General features: G+C 41.8%; 1 protein-coding gene across 2 annotated transcripts in view; it reads right to left on the reverse strand.

Moving 5' to 3' along the window:
• The window catches only part of DNAH6 (dynein axonemal heavy chain 6), a 362,354-nt gene that overhangs the window by 103,568 nt on the left and 241,918 nt on the right, over positions 1 to 16,868 (reverse strand). For both annotated transcript variants that reach the window (XM_061634018.1, XM_061634008.1), the window contains 2 exons: positions 4,166 to 4,346; positions 2,173 to 2,352 (listed from right to left, as the gene is read on the reverse strand). In XM_061634018.1, the coding sequence (XP_061490002.1) occupies positions 2,173 to 2,352; positions 4,166 to 4,346 (361 nt within the window). The remainder of the gene's footprint in view (positions 1 to 2,172; positions 2,353 to 4,165; positions 4,347 to 16,868) is intronic.

The raw sequence follows: 16,868 nt of genomic DNA on the forward strand, positions 1-16,868 counted from the left end.
CTTTATATGTTTAAGATGGCAGGATTTCCAGTTTAAATAGGTGTGGGCATCAGTGGGTTTGCTGTAGATATCAGTGGCTATTTTGTTGTTTTCAATGGTGAGAAGTATATATATTATATATAAGGAAACAGATATAAACAGTGATTCCGCAAGATAAGCAGATGAACTGTTACCTGAAGTCTACTTGTTGGGATAAGTGTTGTGGTGGGTGATGAATGAGGGACTTGAGTGGTAACAGAATGACTTGTCTAGGCAGAAGTACTTCATTAAGAGGGGCATGTAGCTTTTTTTTTAGCATTTGGCTAAAAATATGCACCAAGCCATGTGTGCAGTAATCAGGTAGGAATGTCAGGGAAGAGTAAGAAGCAATACATTGCATACTAATAAACTGGATGGCTATGAAATTTACCCACAGAAGCTACGGAAAAAGCCTTAGTCTATGTCACTAAGGAAAAAAAGTATAGGTTATTGGAAAAAGACAACAGCTGCCATTATAGAAGCCTCATTCTCCTTCCTCCCCCAATGTGTCTGGGTAGCAGGAAGCCGCTTAAGTGTCAATGGTCACTGCAGCTGCACACTATTTTCTTCTGACATGTACTCAAGGAAGCACGGCCATGTTCTCTCCCACTGTCCATCCAGAGTGAGGTCAACAAGATACAGAAAGCATTGTGCTAGCATTGGTTAGGTTTGGACTCACTGATGTTTCCACAGTGCCAAATGTGACTATTTGGTATTGTGATACCATCACTCTCACAATGGGTTCTTATTGTAAGAATAGGGAGCAGACCTAGAAACACGCCTCCCAGCAAAAAAAAAAATTACACCAAAGAAGCAGTTAAATAGGTTTTTTAAAGGTAAGCTTTGGGTGTCTTAGGGAGCATCTTGAACCTCTCAAACCTCCCTTTTTATATTCAAAATATTTATCCTAGAACATTTAGTATAACCCTGGTACTATTGACATATTGCTGAGGGAAGGAGCTGAGACTGAGAGATGGTGGCTTGCCTAACGCAACATAGTGAGCTCGTGACTGAAACAAGATTTGGACCAAGGACTTCCTCAGTCATAGCTCATACTAGTAGGACCTGACTAGTATATCACAACAGAACCAACAGCAGGGCTATTCATGGGAATTTGCATTTTGCCATATATTTGTATTCAGGTTACTTATATTTGTGTTCATTTGTATGTCAGTGCTAACAGAGCTTTTTTAGGTTTGGCACTCATGGAGGAGGCAAGCAAGATTGTCAGCTTGGCTGCAAACTAGGGATGGGTGAGGATTCTGCTGAATTAGGATTTAGCACTGGATTTTTCAGTGGGTCTACACATTCATCATCTTTGTGGACTGATCCAGTTTGCTTTGAACTTCAGCAACTTCCCCCAACACTGATTTTTCCCTGAAAACATACTGACTTCACTCAGTCAGCACAGTAGCAGCACTGGTTTCTTGGCATGTTGAACCCTGTAGAACTACTAAATTATGAATAACAATACATATAACAACTTGGCTCCCTGCCATGTAGTATGGCTATCTACCCACTGGACTATGAACAAGCAACAAACTAAGATTATGCCCACACTGGTGATTTATCTTTAGAACTCTTCTAAAAATTATCAGATTTGTTCACTATAAGGAAACAAAATGAACAACTTCTTGGAGTAATAAAAATAACGCTCAGTTTGGATAAACTGTTCCCATAACATTCAAACAAACCAGTGACATTCATAGCCTTTCAAAGTATAAGATTAAAATTTCTACTGCCAGAATTCAAGTATGCAATTATTATATGATACGGCAATAGTTCTTCAGACAATTGCTTATATGCAGAGCCCAATGGGCAGGATCCAAAGAACTGTACTAGTTCTGTAGACCTATCGCACTTGGTGTTCTTAAACAACAGCCACATAGCAAACCACCTTTGAAAGTGAGCCTAATTTCAAAAGCAATTCATGATATGGCATAAGTGTGTCTGTTCTTCAAAACAGAAAATAAATGACTGGGCACACATAAACCTTTGAGAAATCTAAAGTAGCTCTTTGAATCTTGGATTTTGATTTCAATGGAATTAAGAGATCTGTAGTTAAGTGGAGGCTTGCAGCCTTAGAAATATATGGTTGTTTGCTATATGGAGAACACAACTTTATAATGACTCAAAAGTAAGAGAAATCCAAACCTGTTTGAAATACTTTAAGGAAAATTGATACATTGGATCAATCTCCGAAAGACTTGCAATCACAAAATACATGACTGATCCTCGTGTAGCAACAGGGCGATATTTTTCACGGGCTGCATTTATCTTTTCCTCTGTTGTTTCTGCTTCCACAAGCCTTACTTTAATGGCACCGGATGTAACCTAACAACATAGATTTCAAAGTGTCATTTTGAATACAGATATGAAACTGACTATCTCAAATATGTGGAACAAATTTCACCCAGTCAGAACAAAACAATCAGTAAAGCACAACAAAGCTATAAAGTAAATCAGTATTACTATCCTATTGTAAAAGAGTGATATTCAATTAAGTCATACTCAGAGCAGACCCATTGGAAGCAATAAATCAAGTTTGTTGATTTCAGGGGGTTTATTTTGAGTATGACTAACATTGGTTAACACCTAGATTTGGGAATAAGCCTCATGAGAGACAGTAGTTTACTTAACACTGCCTAGTGATTAATGGCAGAGATAAGATCCAAACTAGGGATTTCCTGATTCATAGCTCAGCCTTTTAGCCACTATGCTACACCAGCTCTCATGATGAATCTGTATGACGAATCATTCTCTAAAAATGAAAATATAAAGGCCTGCAAAGAATATACAGATTCAAAAACCTGAATAATAATTATATATATATATATATACTTTATGATATATATATCATACTATAAAAACAAAACCATAAAACAACAACAGAAGAACACCCCCATGCAGCCACAGAAAGCTTTGGCAGCATACTAATAAAAGACAACAACATCTCAGTTTATGCTTGGGGAAAAAGGTACATCTTTACCTGGTGTCCTTACCTAGCACTGAAAAAGATGTCAAAGAAGGGCCTCAGAAGAAGATGTAAAGGTCTAGGTAGGTTCATATTGGCAGAGGAATTCCAAAAAATATTGGGGTCCTGAGCTATAAAGACTTTTATAGGTCAAAACGAGCACTTTGAATTGGGCTCAGAAGCATACAGGCAGCCAGTGTAGTTGGAACAGGATTGGTGTTATAAGTCCTGTTTGCCTTGAACCCATCAATGATCAGGCATTCTGCATTAAATGAAGCTTCTAAACCATTTTCAAAGGCAGTCCCATGTAAAGTACATTGCAACAATCCAACCTTGAGGTTACCAGAGCTTAGATTACTGTAGCCAGGTTATCCCTGTCCAGATAGGGTCTGAATCCTCCAGGCTTCTAATTTAAAAAAAATTATCTGGCTTTTAATAGAATATGATGATGACCCAATCTTAGTCAGTTTAGAAAGAGATTATATTTTACTTTGTTTTTAATTGCTGCTTTTGCAGTCTCAAGGCTGCCCTGCAATATGGTCAGTAGAAGCAAAAGGGTAACATCTCTGATGCTGAAAATTCTAACACCCATTTTTTTCTCTTTAAGTGGTAATGAATGAAATAACAAATTGATTGCATGTTATGCGCTTATCTTCCATTCTTCAGCATAATTGGAAGCTGGTATTTTAAGTGATGGGAAGAAATGGTGAGCACAAACCTATAGGTGGAGATGTTGGAACTAAATGGAAGTGTTCTTATTTTACCATGTTAACAAAACTGATTGATGGGAAAGGACCTAGCTGATTATCTGCATGATTTTAAATAGGAAATTGTGACTCTAAACTAGGCTAACTATATTCACTGATACAAATTTGTAACGATATGTGGAGAGTAAAATGTAATATTATTGAGACTTTTTTTTAAAAAAAACACAACTCTGCTGTATCTGCCTATATATTCTGTAACTGTCATAATACCCCTGGTAACACTAGGCATAATACACTGGTTTGTGATCTTGCCGTGGCACTGAGGTTAGTCATCCTATCCTATGCATTTCATTGTTTACATGATATTTACACCCACAATCAGAATATAAACATTTAAAAATAATTCCTCTCCATGATATTTCCTACAGTCCCATAGTTGTAGTTGATTTTTTTTAAATCCTCCTGCCTTTGATTCTTGAAGTGTGTTGATGAGTTCTTCCTTGTCCAAAATATTTCCTTCTGATGTAAAAAGCATTTTTAGAATTTTGTCTTCAATTGCTTTCAGTTGATTCTTATCAGCATTGATTCTCACAATGAGCTGGGTTCTTTGTTCCTCTAATTCAGGCCTCTCTAGTCGCACCACATCACTAAAACAAAAGTTAAAATATATAAATAGTAAGATGAATACCAGGACTTTTATACCTTTACTGGCTGGGTGTCCAATCCTGGCCTCCAATGAAATGTTAGCATGTTTATGTGGGTGTACCCCATATGAGAGGCACAGCCACTGCAAACAGAAACTGAGCAGGAACAGCAAACTGTCTTGTGCATTGTGGAATTTTTGAGGAGATATTTACTGAGACCTTTCATGGGAGCCCAAGGGTGCCTTGTTAGACTAGATAGGAAAATAAATAAGTAATATTAATATATTAATTTAGAAAATTACTAATTTCATCATGAGAAAGGGACAGCACCTTTTTGGTGATGGCCCTGCACTTATGAAACACTCTCCCCTAGGAAACACATGGCCTGATCTTTGGAAATGTCTAAGAAAAAAACTTTTTATTTTACTATTTACTTTATCATTTATTTCTTTGACTTTTATTTATTTGTTTATTTATTAAATGTATATCCTGCCCTTCCTTCCAGAAGGAGCCCAGGGCTGCAAACAAAAACACTAAAAGCACTCTAAAACATCTTAAAAACAGACTTTAAAATATATTAAAACAAAACATCTTTAAAAATAGATTAAAACTAAACTTCTTTAAAAATATCTTTTCTTTAAAAAAAAAAGCTTTTAAAAAATCTTAAAAAGCAATTCCAACACAAACACAGACTGGGATAAGGTCACTACTTAAAAGGCTTGTTGAAAGAGGAAGGTCTTCAATAGGTGCTGAAAAGATAACACAGATGGTGACTGTCTAATATTTAAGGGGAGGGAATTCCACAGGGTAGGTGCCACTACACCAAAGGTCCGTTTCCTATGTTGTGCAGAACGGACCTCCTGATAAGATGGCATCTGCAGGAGGCCCTCACCTGCAGAATGCACTGATCGACTGGGTATATAAGGGGTAAGATAATCTTTCAGGTATCCTGGTCCCAAGTTGTATAAGGCTTTGTACACCAAAACTAGAACCTTGAATGGGGCCCGGTAGCAAATGGGCAGCCAGTGCAATTCTTTCAGCAGTGAGGTCACATGTTGGCGATACCCTGCCCTAGTGACTAGTCACGTCACTGCATTTTGCACCAGCTGCAGCTTCCAGACCATTCTCAAGGACAGCCCCGAACAGAGCACATTACAGTAATCCAGTCTGGAGGTTACCAGTGCATGGACAACAGTGGTCAGGCTATCCCAGTCCAGAAATGGCTGCAGCTCTCTTACCAGCCAAAGCTGGTAAAAGGCACTCCTAGCCACTGAATTCAAGTGGGCCTCTAGTGACAAGGATGGATCCAGGAGCACCCATAGATTACAAACAGGCTCTTTCACAGGGAGTAGAACCCGATGGAAAGCAGGCAATTGACCAATTATCTGAACTCGGGAACCACCAACCCACAGTGCCTCTGTCTTGCTAGGATTCAGATTCAGTTTATTAGCCCTCATCCAGCCCACTACTGAGTCCAGGCAGTGGTCTAGGACTTGCACGACCTCTCCTGATTCAGATGTTACAGAGAAATAAAGTTGGGTATCATCAACATACTGCTGACACCTCGCCCCAAATCCAGTGACTGCTCCCAAGGGCTACATATAGATTTTAAACAACATGAGGGACAAGATGGTACTCTGCTGCACCCCACAGCACAACTGTAAGGAGGCTGAAAAACAATCACTCAATGCTATTATTTGAAAATGACCTTGGAGGTAGATTGGAACCACTATTAAAACAGTGCCTCCAATAACCAACTGACAAAGTCAGCTCAGAAGGATACCATGGTCAATAGTATCAAAAGCCGTTGAGCGATCAAGTAAGAATAACAGTATCAGACTCCCTCTGTTCTTCTCCTGATAAAGATCATCCATCAGGGTTACCAAGGCTAATTTTGTCCCATAACCAGGCCTGAAACCAGACTGGAATGGGTTAAAATATTAGGCCATTGAACAAATTCCGTTATGCCTACTGATTAAGGCAAAAGAAGTCAGAATGGACAGTTGGTCTCACCTGAAAAGTGGTTTTCCCAGGTATCATGACATCACATGGGTTATAGCGCCATCTAGCATCCAAAGGCAAGAATGCACAGGAGTCAAGACCCTAGCTGCTCCTTCAGGCCCCACTCCAGTTCATTCGAGACTAGGCCAAAGTGAGATATCTTGACTGGCGTCACATACAGAACAGCAAGGAAAAGGGCACTGCCCAAACAGAGAAGCAGCAATAGCCAGAACACATTCAAAAAGGTCTTGACTCATTAGCACATTTATAACATAGCTGAATTAAAAGAACCTTACAATGAAGGCAGCCTCTATCAGGGAGGGCCATGATGGCATGATACCAGGGAAAACCAACTTTCAGGTGAGACCAATGGTCCATTTTTCCCAGGTAGCATGACATCACGTGGGCAGCCCTAGTAGGGACTACCCAGTGCCTAAACATGAGAAAAAAAACATTGCAGAATATGCCTCCCAAAAGAAGCATCATAAGAGGCATAGCAGTCTATCTTATAGTGCCTGATAAATACAAGAGATGCATTAGTTGTGAATGCTGCTATGGGGGCTGCAAACCTAGTAGAATATGCCATGATACAGCGAGGCACCTGAAGCTTGAAGGAGTTCTAACAAGATGAATTGGATTTTGTCACTTTATTGAAAGGATATAAACAAGGATTCAGTTAGCCATATGTCTTGGGTACGGCAAAGGTAGACCTTGAAGGTTCTGCGGCCATCTAGAAAATGCCCTTGAAGGCTCTGCAGGCATCTAGAGAGTGCCATGTTTTTTCGAGCAGGTGAGCAGGATTAGGACCAAAGGATGGCAGTACAATGTCCTGGTTATTATGAAACCCAGAGCCTATTTTGAGTTGGAAGGATGGATCAGAATGTAAAATGATTGAGTCCTTATGAAATACACAGAGATGACAGCCAATGACAATGTTCCCAGTTCTGACTCCACTATAGAAAGAACCTTGAGAGATATCACTCGCAAAGGCACTGTTCTGAGGGTCTCAAATGGGGGACCTTGCAGTACTTGCAGCACCTTCTGTAAGCTTCAAGATGGAAAACGATTCCATACTACCAGAGCGAGAAGCAGCTCCTTTCAGAAAATGTTTAACTAGAGGATGAGAACTCATCTGCAAACCTCTGTGAATGAATTATAAGACTCATTGGACAGTGGCTTAGAGAGTTGTAGTCCATGGGAGGCCCACCAGCTGAAAAATGTCAACCACATACTCAGTCTACCAGGAGAACAGGAGGAACACGTATAGGATGCCATCTGGCTAAGGAGAAGGAGAGTGTCTAGAGACTTGTCCCTTGTCCCTAGATACCTCAAAGAAGAGGAACACTGTTGGATGTAGCCTCCATTCCCCTGGAATCACTTGCTGCCTGCTGATTCAATCTGCAGCGCCATTCAGGGCCCCACTGAGGTGTTCTTCCCTCAAGAGTAGCTGGTGTCTCTCAGCCCAATAGAATATTAGCAAGGCCTCCACCTGAAGGGTTTGAGCCTTGCTGGTTCAAGTGCGATTTCATGCAGGCATTATCTTGACTGGAAGTGACACAGGGCCAGATGGATTGCCCTCAACTCCAGCCAGCGTGCCTTGCGGCAGGTTACACAAATTGATAAAATGGAGTTTTAAACTACTGTAAGTCGCAAATGAAGGTCAGGACTTGACTGAACAAGCACCACCTTCTAGGAGCACTGCACCTTTGTGCACATATGCCAATGTGAGTAACCTTGAGTTTAGTTGCACAAATCAAAACGGTGAAGTAAGCCTTACCAAAGGCTAAATGGAATTTTAAATTGTCTTAAGTCGCCCAGGAACCTGCTTGTGAAGGGCAAGACTTAACTGAGCAACCAGCTTAGTTTACATTATTTTGCTAAATTATGTTTATCCCAAAGGATAGCCACAGGATCCTTAGAGCTTCCATGGAAGTCCCTGGATAAATCCAAATATTTACTCCAACAGTTATGAAGAGATGCAACTGTTCAGAGAAGCAAACTGGAGCTTTGCATTGATGCCCTAGAATTAGATAGGGCAGAAACTCTTGTGTAGTTGATATCAGAGCTGTATTCAGTTTAATTCACATCTAGCTTATTTACGTTTTTCCACCGGGATGACAATAAGATCCTAATCTGTAAGGAATATTATGAAGGGCTGCCAAAATTTACACAGAGCTTTGTGAAGGGCTGCAACTGTTCAGAGGAACAGACTGGAGCCTTGAGCTAAAGCTCATTAGGCAATTCATATACCTTCTCTACACTGAGGCCCCTAAGGGAGCCATCAGATGATGAAGGGGTGCAAAAGTTTACACACACAGTTATGAAGGATTGAATAAATTTACACAGCCAGTTATGAAGGTCTGCAACTGTACCAAGAAACAGATTGGAGCTTTTGAGTTACAGCTCACAAGGCAGTTCATATACCTTCACTACCTTGAGGCCCCATACAGGAGCCACCAGGTTATTTTACAGTTGCCTCTGGAAAGTGCCTACTGTGGATCAGGCCTTTGGAAAAGATTTGCCTTTGAAAATGGGCTGCTGCTGTTCTGGCCTTGAGAAAACTGGAGCTTTGAGCTGAGACTCATGAGGCCATTCACATTCTTTCACTCCACCAAGAAAAGCCACCAAGTTATTCTACTGTTGCCTATGAACATGGCCAGCTGCTGCTCAAACCTTGGAAGAACTGAAGCTTTGAGCTGCAACTCATGAAGCAATCCATATGCCTTCACTACACTCAGGTCCCTTGGAGGAACCAGCAGGTTATTCTACTGTGCCTTAGAAATGGCCTGCTGCTGTTCAGGTGTTGCTACTCTGAGGCCCCCTAGAGGAGCCAACACATTATTCTATTGTTCCTGGGGACAGTCTGCCACTGTTCAGGCCTAGTAAGAGAGGTAATCAGGTCTCTTAGGAAGAACCTACTGTTGTAGTGCCTCCAATAAAAAAGGCCAAAATACTGCTCACCTGAGGACTATGCCATATCCTTTCATAGTTGCTAGACAGACTAGGACCAAGTGGGAACAGAGATACCATAAAAATGGCGGGTAACTCCTCAGCAGAGGACTATACCAGCCCTTTCCCAAAACACAGCGGAGGGTGATAAGACGCTGCCAATTTCTCTCAACCACAAGCGGCGTCTACACGAAATGTTGCTGCTATGGTGCAATTTTTGAGGTGGGATACTTGGAAGGCCCAAGTTTGGCTGCCCTGCTTACCTTAGGACCTGAGGTGACCAAAATGTCACACCTAGGGAGAACTGTGCACACATGGTGAAGCCCAAATTGCAGTTCAACATTCCTCCCAGTAGGAGATTGATGGAACTAATGACCACTGAAATGGCTTCTGCTGCATATCACTGCACTTAGCCTCAATAGTGATATCCATAAAAACAGCACAGGATGGCCCAGCCATGTTTACATGCACATAGTAGAGGGAAGCGGTACCAGGCGACATATATGGAAATATTCCTGATTAATCAACGCATGCACAGGTAGAGGGGTGCGGTAGATTAGCAAGGCCAAAACTAACTGCACACAGTAGAGGTGAGCAGTTTGACCTCTAAATGCAGCCAAGAAATCCAGCTAAGGACAAAAATAACTGCACATAGTAGAGGGGAGCAGTTTGAGCTCTAAATACAGCCAAGAAATGCAACCAAGGTGTCGTGAACCATGCAGGGAGGGGGCGGATAGATGGGGGTGAAATAGATGATGAGGACTTGGTCTGGGAACCTGGGGAGGGGGCAGGCAGCAGGGTTGACTCACAGGGTGCTCCAGCCCCCATCTTTGACAGCTCAGCCCCCTCAGCTCCTGACCCCCTTGTGGAAGCACCACCTGGCCTGTCGGATGCTCTCCAATTGTACACACCCCTGCCGCCCAAGCCAGAGACTCAGCCTTGCACGTCAGACATTTCCCAGCCGAGCGCTGCCCAGCTTCCATGCCTGAACTGACTGTTAGCAGTCCCCCTCTGTCGGAGGGGGAAGTTGAGATCAAACCACCTTCACCCCGTGCTTGGAGGCACTTGTGGCAGGAAGTTCAACAGTCAGAGCTGAGGTGGAATCTTCATTTATGCGCATGATCCAAGCCTACTTAAACTGACTCAGGGAGGAACCCAGTTGCTAAGTCAGCATCATAGAGTTGTGAAGTCACACTTAGTCAGTGCTAGAGCAGAGGCAATTTCCTAGAAAGAGTAACTAGGTTAATGAGGCGAACTGCTTTGGATGTATCTGTTACTTTAATAAAAAGAAAAAACCGCAGCTGAGTCTGATTCTGAATCCCTCAACTTTGGGCAGGACACAACGGCAAAAATACCGCAGTCAACCAAAAATGCCACCAAGGGCAAGTGTAACTGCACACAGTAAAGGAGACCAGTTTGAGCTCTAACACACAGTCAGCTGAAATGCCACCAAGGGCGAGAGTAACCGCCAACAGTAGAGGAGAGTGGTTTGAGCTCTAAATGCAACCAAGGAATGCAGCCAAGAACAAAAATAACTGGACACAATCAACTGCAGCCCACACAAAGGTACCTGAGTGGTTGGCAGAGGGCCAAGTCATGTATCTGTAGTCACTAGATGTGCTGTTGAACTAGTGACATGACAGCAGAATCAAACTGGTAATTGGGAGCTGAGGAGGGCTCCAATTCGTCAGTACCAGAAGACTGAGCCCTAGCCTTTGTGATGGGTTCAGTGGCAGTGGAGGACAACACCAGCAACTGGCGAACCAGCAGTGCAGCCGCAGTGCCGGCACAGGAGGCTGGTGAGCAATGGAGGGTTGTACTGGACAGTGGAACAGGGCTGCCAGTCTTTCTTGACCAGTAACAGAGATCTATCCTGCTCCACAGCAATAGTGGATGTAGTAGAGAATACTTCCAGTGAACTTGGAAGGGAAGCCTACCAGCTTAGAAGGGGAACCTACCGTGCCCACCTGGCAGCCAGCTGAATAGAAGAGTGCTTGGTTTTGGCAACAATCTTAGAGTTGAGATGTTGAGGCAGAAATGCAACACAGTGCTGCTTCACCTCAGATAGAATATCAAAATGCTGCTCCACCTCAGATAGCATATCAAGACACTCCACAATTGGCTATGGACCTGACATGGTATACATGCACACAGTAGAGTGGTGTGTTACCTTGTGAATCTAACACTGAGGCATCTGCACACAGTAGAGTGGTGCAGTAATTAGGGGTAAGACCTGGTATACACGCACACAGTAGTGGGGTGCAGTACCTTTTTTTTCCATTAATTTTTATTCAAATTTTTAAAGACAAAAAACAAAACAAAACAAAAATTATTAAACAATAAAATAAAATGTTGACTTCTGATTTATCGCAGATCAGCTATAAGTCTACAATATATAACAATCCTGTCTCCTAAATTATGTTATAAAATCACTTTCCTCCAGTAGCTATCTTAACTAATCGTCAAATCTCATAAACATTACTTTATTCTTCCCACAAAAAGTCAAAGAGAGATTTCAATTCCTTGAAAGATATATCTTTCAATTTTTCTCCAGATAAACATGTCGACCAATCCATCTCATTCAAATCCACTAGGTCCAATAATTTCAATAGCCATTTTTCCATTATCAATATTAATTCCATCTTCCATCTTCAATAATCCTGTTAAATCCAATAATTTCAGTAACCATTCTTCCATTATCGATAATCCTATTAAGTCCAATAATTTCAATAGCCATTCTTCCATTATCAGTATCCCATAATAATCTTGTTATCATAGCCATAGTCCAAATAAACATATAGATTAATCCATCTCGTCAAACCAGTTTGATCCAATGATTTCAATAGCCATTCTTCCAATATCAATATTGATTCCATCTTCCATCTTCAATAGTCTTGTTCAGTCCAGTATTTTCAGTATCCATTCTTCCATTATCAGTATCCCATATTAATCTTGCTGTCATAGCTATAGTCATATAATAAGAGTCTGATGGGAATCTTCCTCATCACAAATCTTTTCTTGCCATCAATTCTGAATATGTTGCTGAGATATTGTTGTAGAGTCACATCTCTACTCTTCTTTTTTACAAAATGCACTGGCTCATCTCTTAAGAATTTTTCCATTGTCCCATATCTGTAGCCAATTCCATAGATTTTTTCTATGTCAAACTCCATCACATCATTCCAGTCCAAAAAATTATCCAAGACATTGATAACTTTATCTCTATTATCTTCATTAATTTCTTCAGAGACAACGTTAAGTTCCAAGCAGTAAGCTTTGTTTCTTGTATCCATAGACTCCAGATCTTTTTCCAATTCTACATTTGTTCCAGTCTCCAGAGCCTCTCTCACAGAATCCACTATTTCTTTAAACTCCTGCGTCATTTTGCTAAATTCATTTTTCATCTTCTGTCTACCCTGTCTCAGGGTTTGTTTCGTTATCTCAATCTCATCCATTATTTTCTGAAACATGATTTCTTCCATGGTCTCAGCCCCTTTCCTGATTGCCATTCTTAGAACCACAAAAACAAAAATTATTTCAGTCACAATTGGGTTAATATTCCAGGCTCGATGAAGTCACAATGTAGACAGTACAGCCTGCCTTATCTCTTATGTTCAGGAATACAAAACAAATTTAGTTCCCAGCTTCAAAAGAATTAGTGGCGTCGTGAACAAGTAGATTCGTCAAAATGAAATAGACCAAAAAGAAAATAATCCCAAACATATAATGCTCCAAAGTTCATAAATCAAATTTATTTATTTTTTTCCCCTCCTCGAAATAGAATTCCCTCTTCCGTTTATATCTTTAAAATGCACTTCCAGGCCAGCTTTTTGCAATAAAAACTAAGATAGGCTTTTTCAATTTCTTTCCTCCTTAGTTTCATGAATAAAGGAGAAAATTTTTAACTCACCCAGAAGATCTTTATAGCTGATACATTGACAAATCTCTTTTTGCAGCAACGATTTAAACCAAATGAAAAAAAAAATATAGAAAGAAGGGTGCTTGCTTGTTTAAGTCCGTTCTTCTTTAAAGAAAAGATAAACGTGTCGTTTATTCAGCTAGAGCGTGATGGACGTCCTCCGGCATTGCTGGCTGAACCTTCTCTCATAAATTAATGAGATCCAGTCCTCCCAAAGAAAAACAGGCTTTTATGGTTAATCTCTATGTTTCTCCCTTCCCGAGAGAAAATCTTCATCAGTAAAAAAGAATGTTCTGACTGATTTACGCTGAAAAAACTTCTTCTGAGACGAGAGCTCATCTCGAAAAGCAGGCACAAGCGAAGTCACCCTTCCCGGAAGTCAGTAGTGGGGTGCAGTACCTGAAGTCCAACACACGCACAGGAGGAGGGGTGTGGTGAATCTAACACTGAGACACAACACACGCACATGAAGGGTGTGTGTGCGGTGAATCTAACCATGAGGCACAACACAAGCACAAGAAGGGTGCAGTGAAACTTACACTGAGGCACATGCACATGGTAAAGGAGTGCAGTAGTCCAACACATGTAGTAGACGAAAGGTGCAGTGATTTCACGCACACAGTAGAGACATGTTGTACTTGAAGTCCAACCCACACTCTAGAAGAGGGGTGCAGTGATTTCAGCGCTTCCACACCCACACATGGTAGAGTGGTGCAGTGAATTGACAGACATACGCACACTGCAGAGCGGTGTGGTGAAATGATACTTAGACACAAGTACACAGTAGAGGAGTACAGTGAATTGATACTTAGACACATGCACATGGTAGAGGGGTGCAGTGATCACATTTAGCCCCTGTAGAGAAGAGCAGTGAATTAGGGCGCAAGCCCACATACAAGGTCTAGGGGTGCGGAACAGCCCTGACTGCACGTAGTAATTATACTTTCTTCCTTTAGTATTTTTTTACTATATATAATATAATATAAATATATACCTATATATGCCCTTCAAGGGATGGGCCGTCAGAGAAAGGACCAACTAATATATGCCCTTCAGGTAACTGAGGTGAGTAGAAAACCAAGACGGGCTAAAAAGCCTTCAACAAAAAAAGGTGGGGAAATTTGAAACAAAATGGAGGATGGGAATGCTGAAGGAGGAAAGAAACTGCCAAAATGGCGGTGATGCAAAAATGGTGGGAAAGCACCAACCAGCCAGAGCTCCAAAAGGCTCATCTCAGCTTATCCTAAATAAAGTGAATGCAGAGGAGTGCCGCCACCCCCCCCGATCAACCGGAGTTGCAACCGCAAGCTCCAGATGGAATGCACCAGCAAATGCTGCTGCTCCAACAGCCAAGCACCACCTCTCCCAGATACAAAGATCCTTTGGGGCCGCAGCTGTGAACCCCACGAGGTAAGGCAGGTGGCTCTCTCAGCTAGCAAGGGGGGTCTATGGAGCTGCAGCCTTGAGCCCTGCAAAGGTGGAACCCGGGTAAATCTCTAGCAGCTGGCTCTGGCAGCCAGCTCTCCCTGCTAGCAAAGGGGGGGTCTGCAGAACCACAGTTGTGAGCCGGAAAGGCTGAGAGGGAGGAGGGAAGGTGGAGAAGGACAGGATTTATGCTAGGGCTTGCATTTAAGAGCCAAGGAAAGAAAAAAGCCCCTCACCAAAAAACACTCTCATACTCCTCACACCTCCCAGAAAAACATACAACCCTAAACACACAGAGAAAAACTCACTACAGTAAGGATAAAGAGATCAGCCTCAGACGAAGGCAAGAATGAACTGGAGCGGGGCCAGAAGGAGCAGCTAGGTCTTGCCTCCTGTGCATTCTTGCCTTTGAACACTAGATGGCACTATAACCCACATGATGGCATGCTACCTGGGGAAAACTACTCATGTAGATGCACCAGTTCTTCTCAGTTACTTCATTGTGTGGGCAAGATGTCTGAGACACTGAATTAGAATCACAATCTTGCAGGCATATCTACACAGTACTATATCATAACATCATACTCACAGTGAAATGACTTAATCAGATTTTCTGACAGCAGCAAACATGTAGTGTGTGTGTGTGTGTGTGTGTGTGTGTGTGTGTGTGCATGCGTGTGTTTCACCCCATAATGCATGCATGGCCCCACAACTGGAAGTTTTTCAGCAAACTTCTAAGTTTTAAAAATATAAACAGCATTACATATCAAACACCTACTAAGATTGGACATAGGTAAATAATTTTTGAAATCTAACCTCCTAGGCATAACACAGTGTAAAAATGTACAAAATTATTCAGTGTCTTATGTAACCACTTCCAAGAATAACTAGAAAACTGTATGTTAATATTGTAGTGCAATGCTTCCCAAACTTCTTCTAGAAGACACACACTTTTTTTCTGAATTAAAATTGGAGGCACACTTCACTTTTACTCCTGAAAAGAAACCCATCTTCTATATTTATGTTTCCAGACTGGAAGGAGGAAAGCCAAGAGTCAGCCAGAGATGAAATTGACTTCTTCATCTGGAGGCAGGTAATTCTGCTCTAATTTTGCACTGGAAACTGGGTCAGCAGGAATGCTTTGTGACCAACACAGGGTAGGCACAGAATGAATAATTGTTGAAGAGGATTGGACAGGTATACAACCAGCTATCAGCATGTGGCTGCTTCAGTGGCTGAGTTGCACTGCTGCGTATGGAGCCTGTCCACAAATGAATCACCTTGCTCTATGCCATGTAGCCAAGAGAGGGGCTCACTGAGCAGACCAGAGTGGAATCTTTCTCCTCTAATTCACTCCTATGTTATAAATTGGTGGCCTGATCCAGATATTTGGTCACTACTTATCTGCCTGCCTTCCCTCTACCCTATTCTTCTAGTTACCTCAAAAGTATTTTGTTTGGTATGGACCAGGAGTCAGGTTCCAGTTCTTGGGGCTGAGCAAGAATTTTATCTGGATCCTTGATTGGTAGCCAAGAACTATTCTCATAGGAAAACACTGTACTATTAAAACATCTTATCTGCTTTGCTCTGCTACATAACAACTGAGCCTAACACTGAGTCAGGCAGAGACCACAAGGAATAAGTGGGGGTAAGTTTCCAGCCTGTTTCCAGCAGTAGACCTCAAGGGTCAGCTCACCTAGGAGGCTGGGATGCCAGTTCACACCCCCTTTGTTGGTTGTAGTGGTCAGGAAGAGTTGTCTATGCTATCAGCTGTTGTAAGCCAGCCTTCCTCCTGAGGTCCAACTGAAAACAATGTCACTGTCAGTAACACTATGGACTCCTGCCCAGGTAATGCGAAACTGCCTAGAAGCCAGAAGCAATAACATTGTTGCCTGCTTTAATCCAATCTAGTGTTGGTTTCCAACTTCTGTTCCCAATTACCTGCTCCATCCCCACTATGAGCACAACTGACTGACTGACCCATTACAGCTGATCCAGGAACATGGCAGAATTACTATGGAAGGAAACAAGAGTAGAAGCATGCATCATGCAAATATGCAGTGGAAAGCATTCTCTGTGCCTGGGAGCTCTGGGACACAGGAGCATTTTATTATTTCATTGCACTATTTAGTTGATGTATTTCTCACAGTAGATTAGCAGCTCTCTCTCATAACACACTATTGTGCCCCAGAAAATTGTTTGGGAATTTCTCCTGTAGTGCATGTCAATGT

Source organism: Rhineura floridana, chromosome 1 (assembly GCF_030035675.1).
Source record: "Rhineura floridana isolate rRhiFlo1 chromosome 1, rRhiFlo1.hap2, whole genome shotgun sequence".
NCBI classification, from domain to species: Eukaryota; Metazoa; Chordata; class Lepidosauria; order Squamata; family Rhineuridae; genus Rhineura; species Rhineura floridana.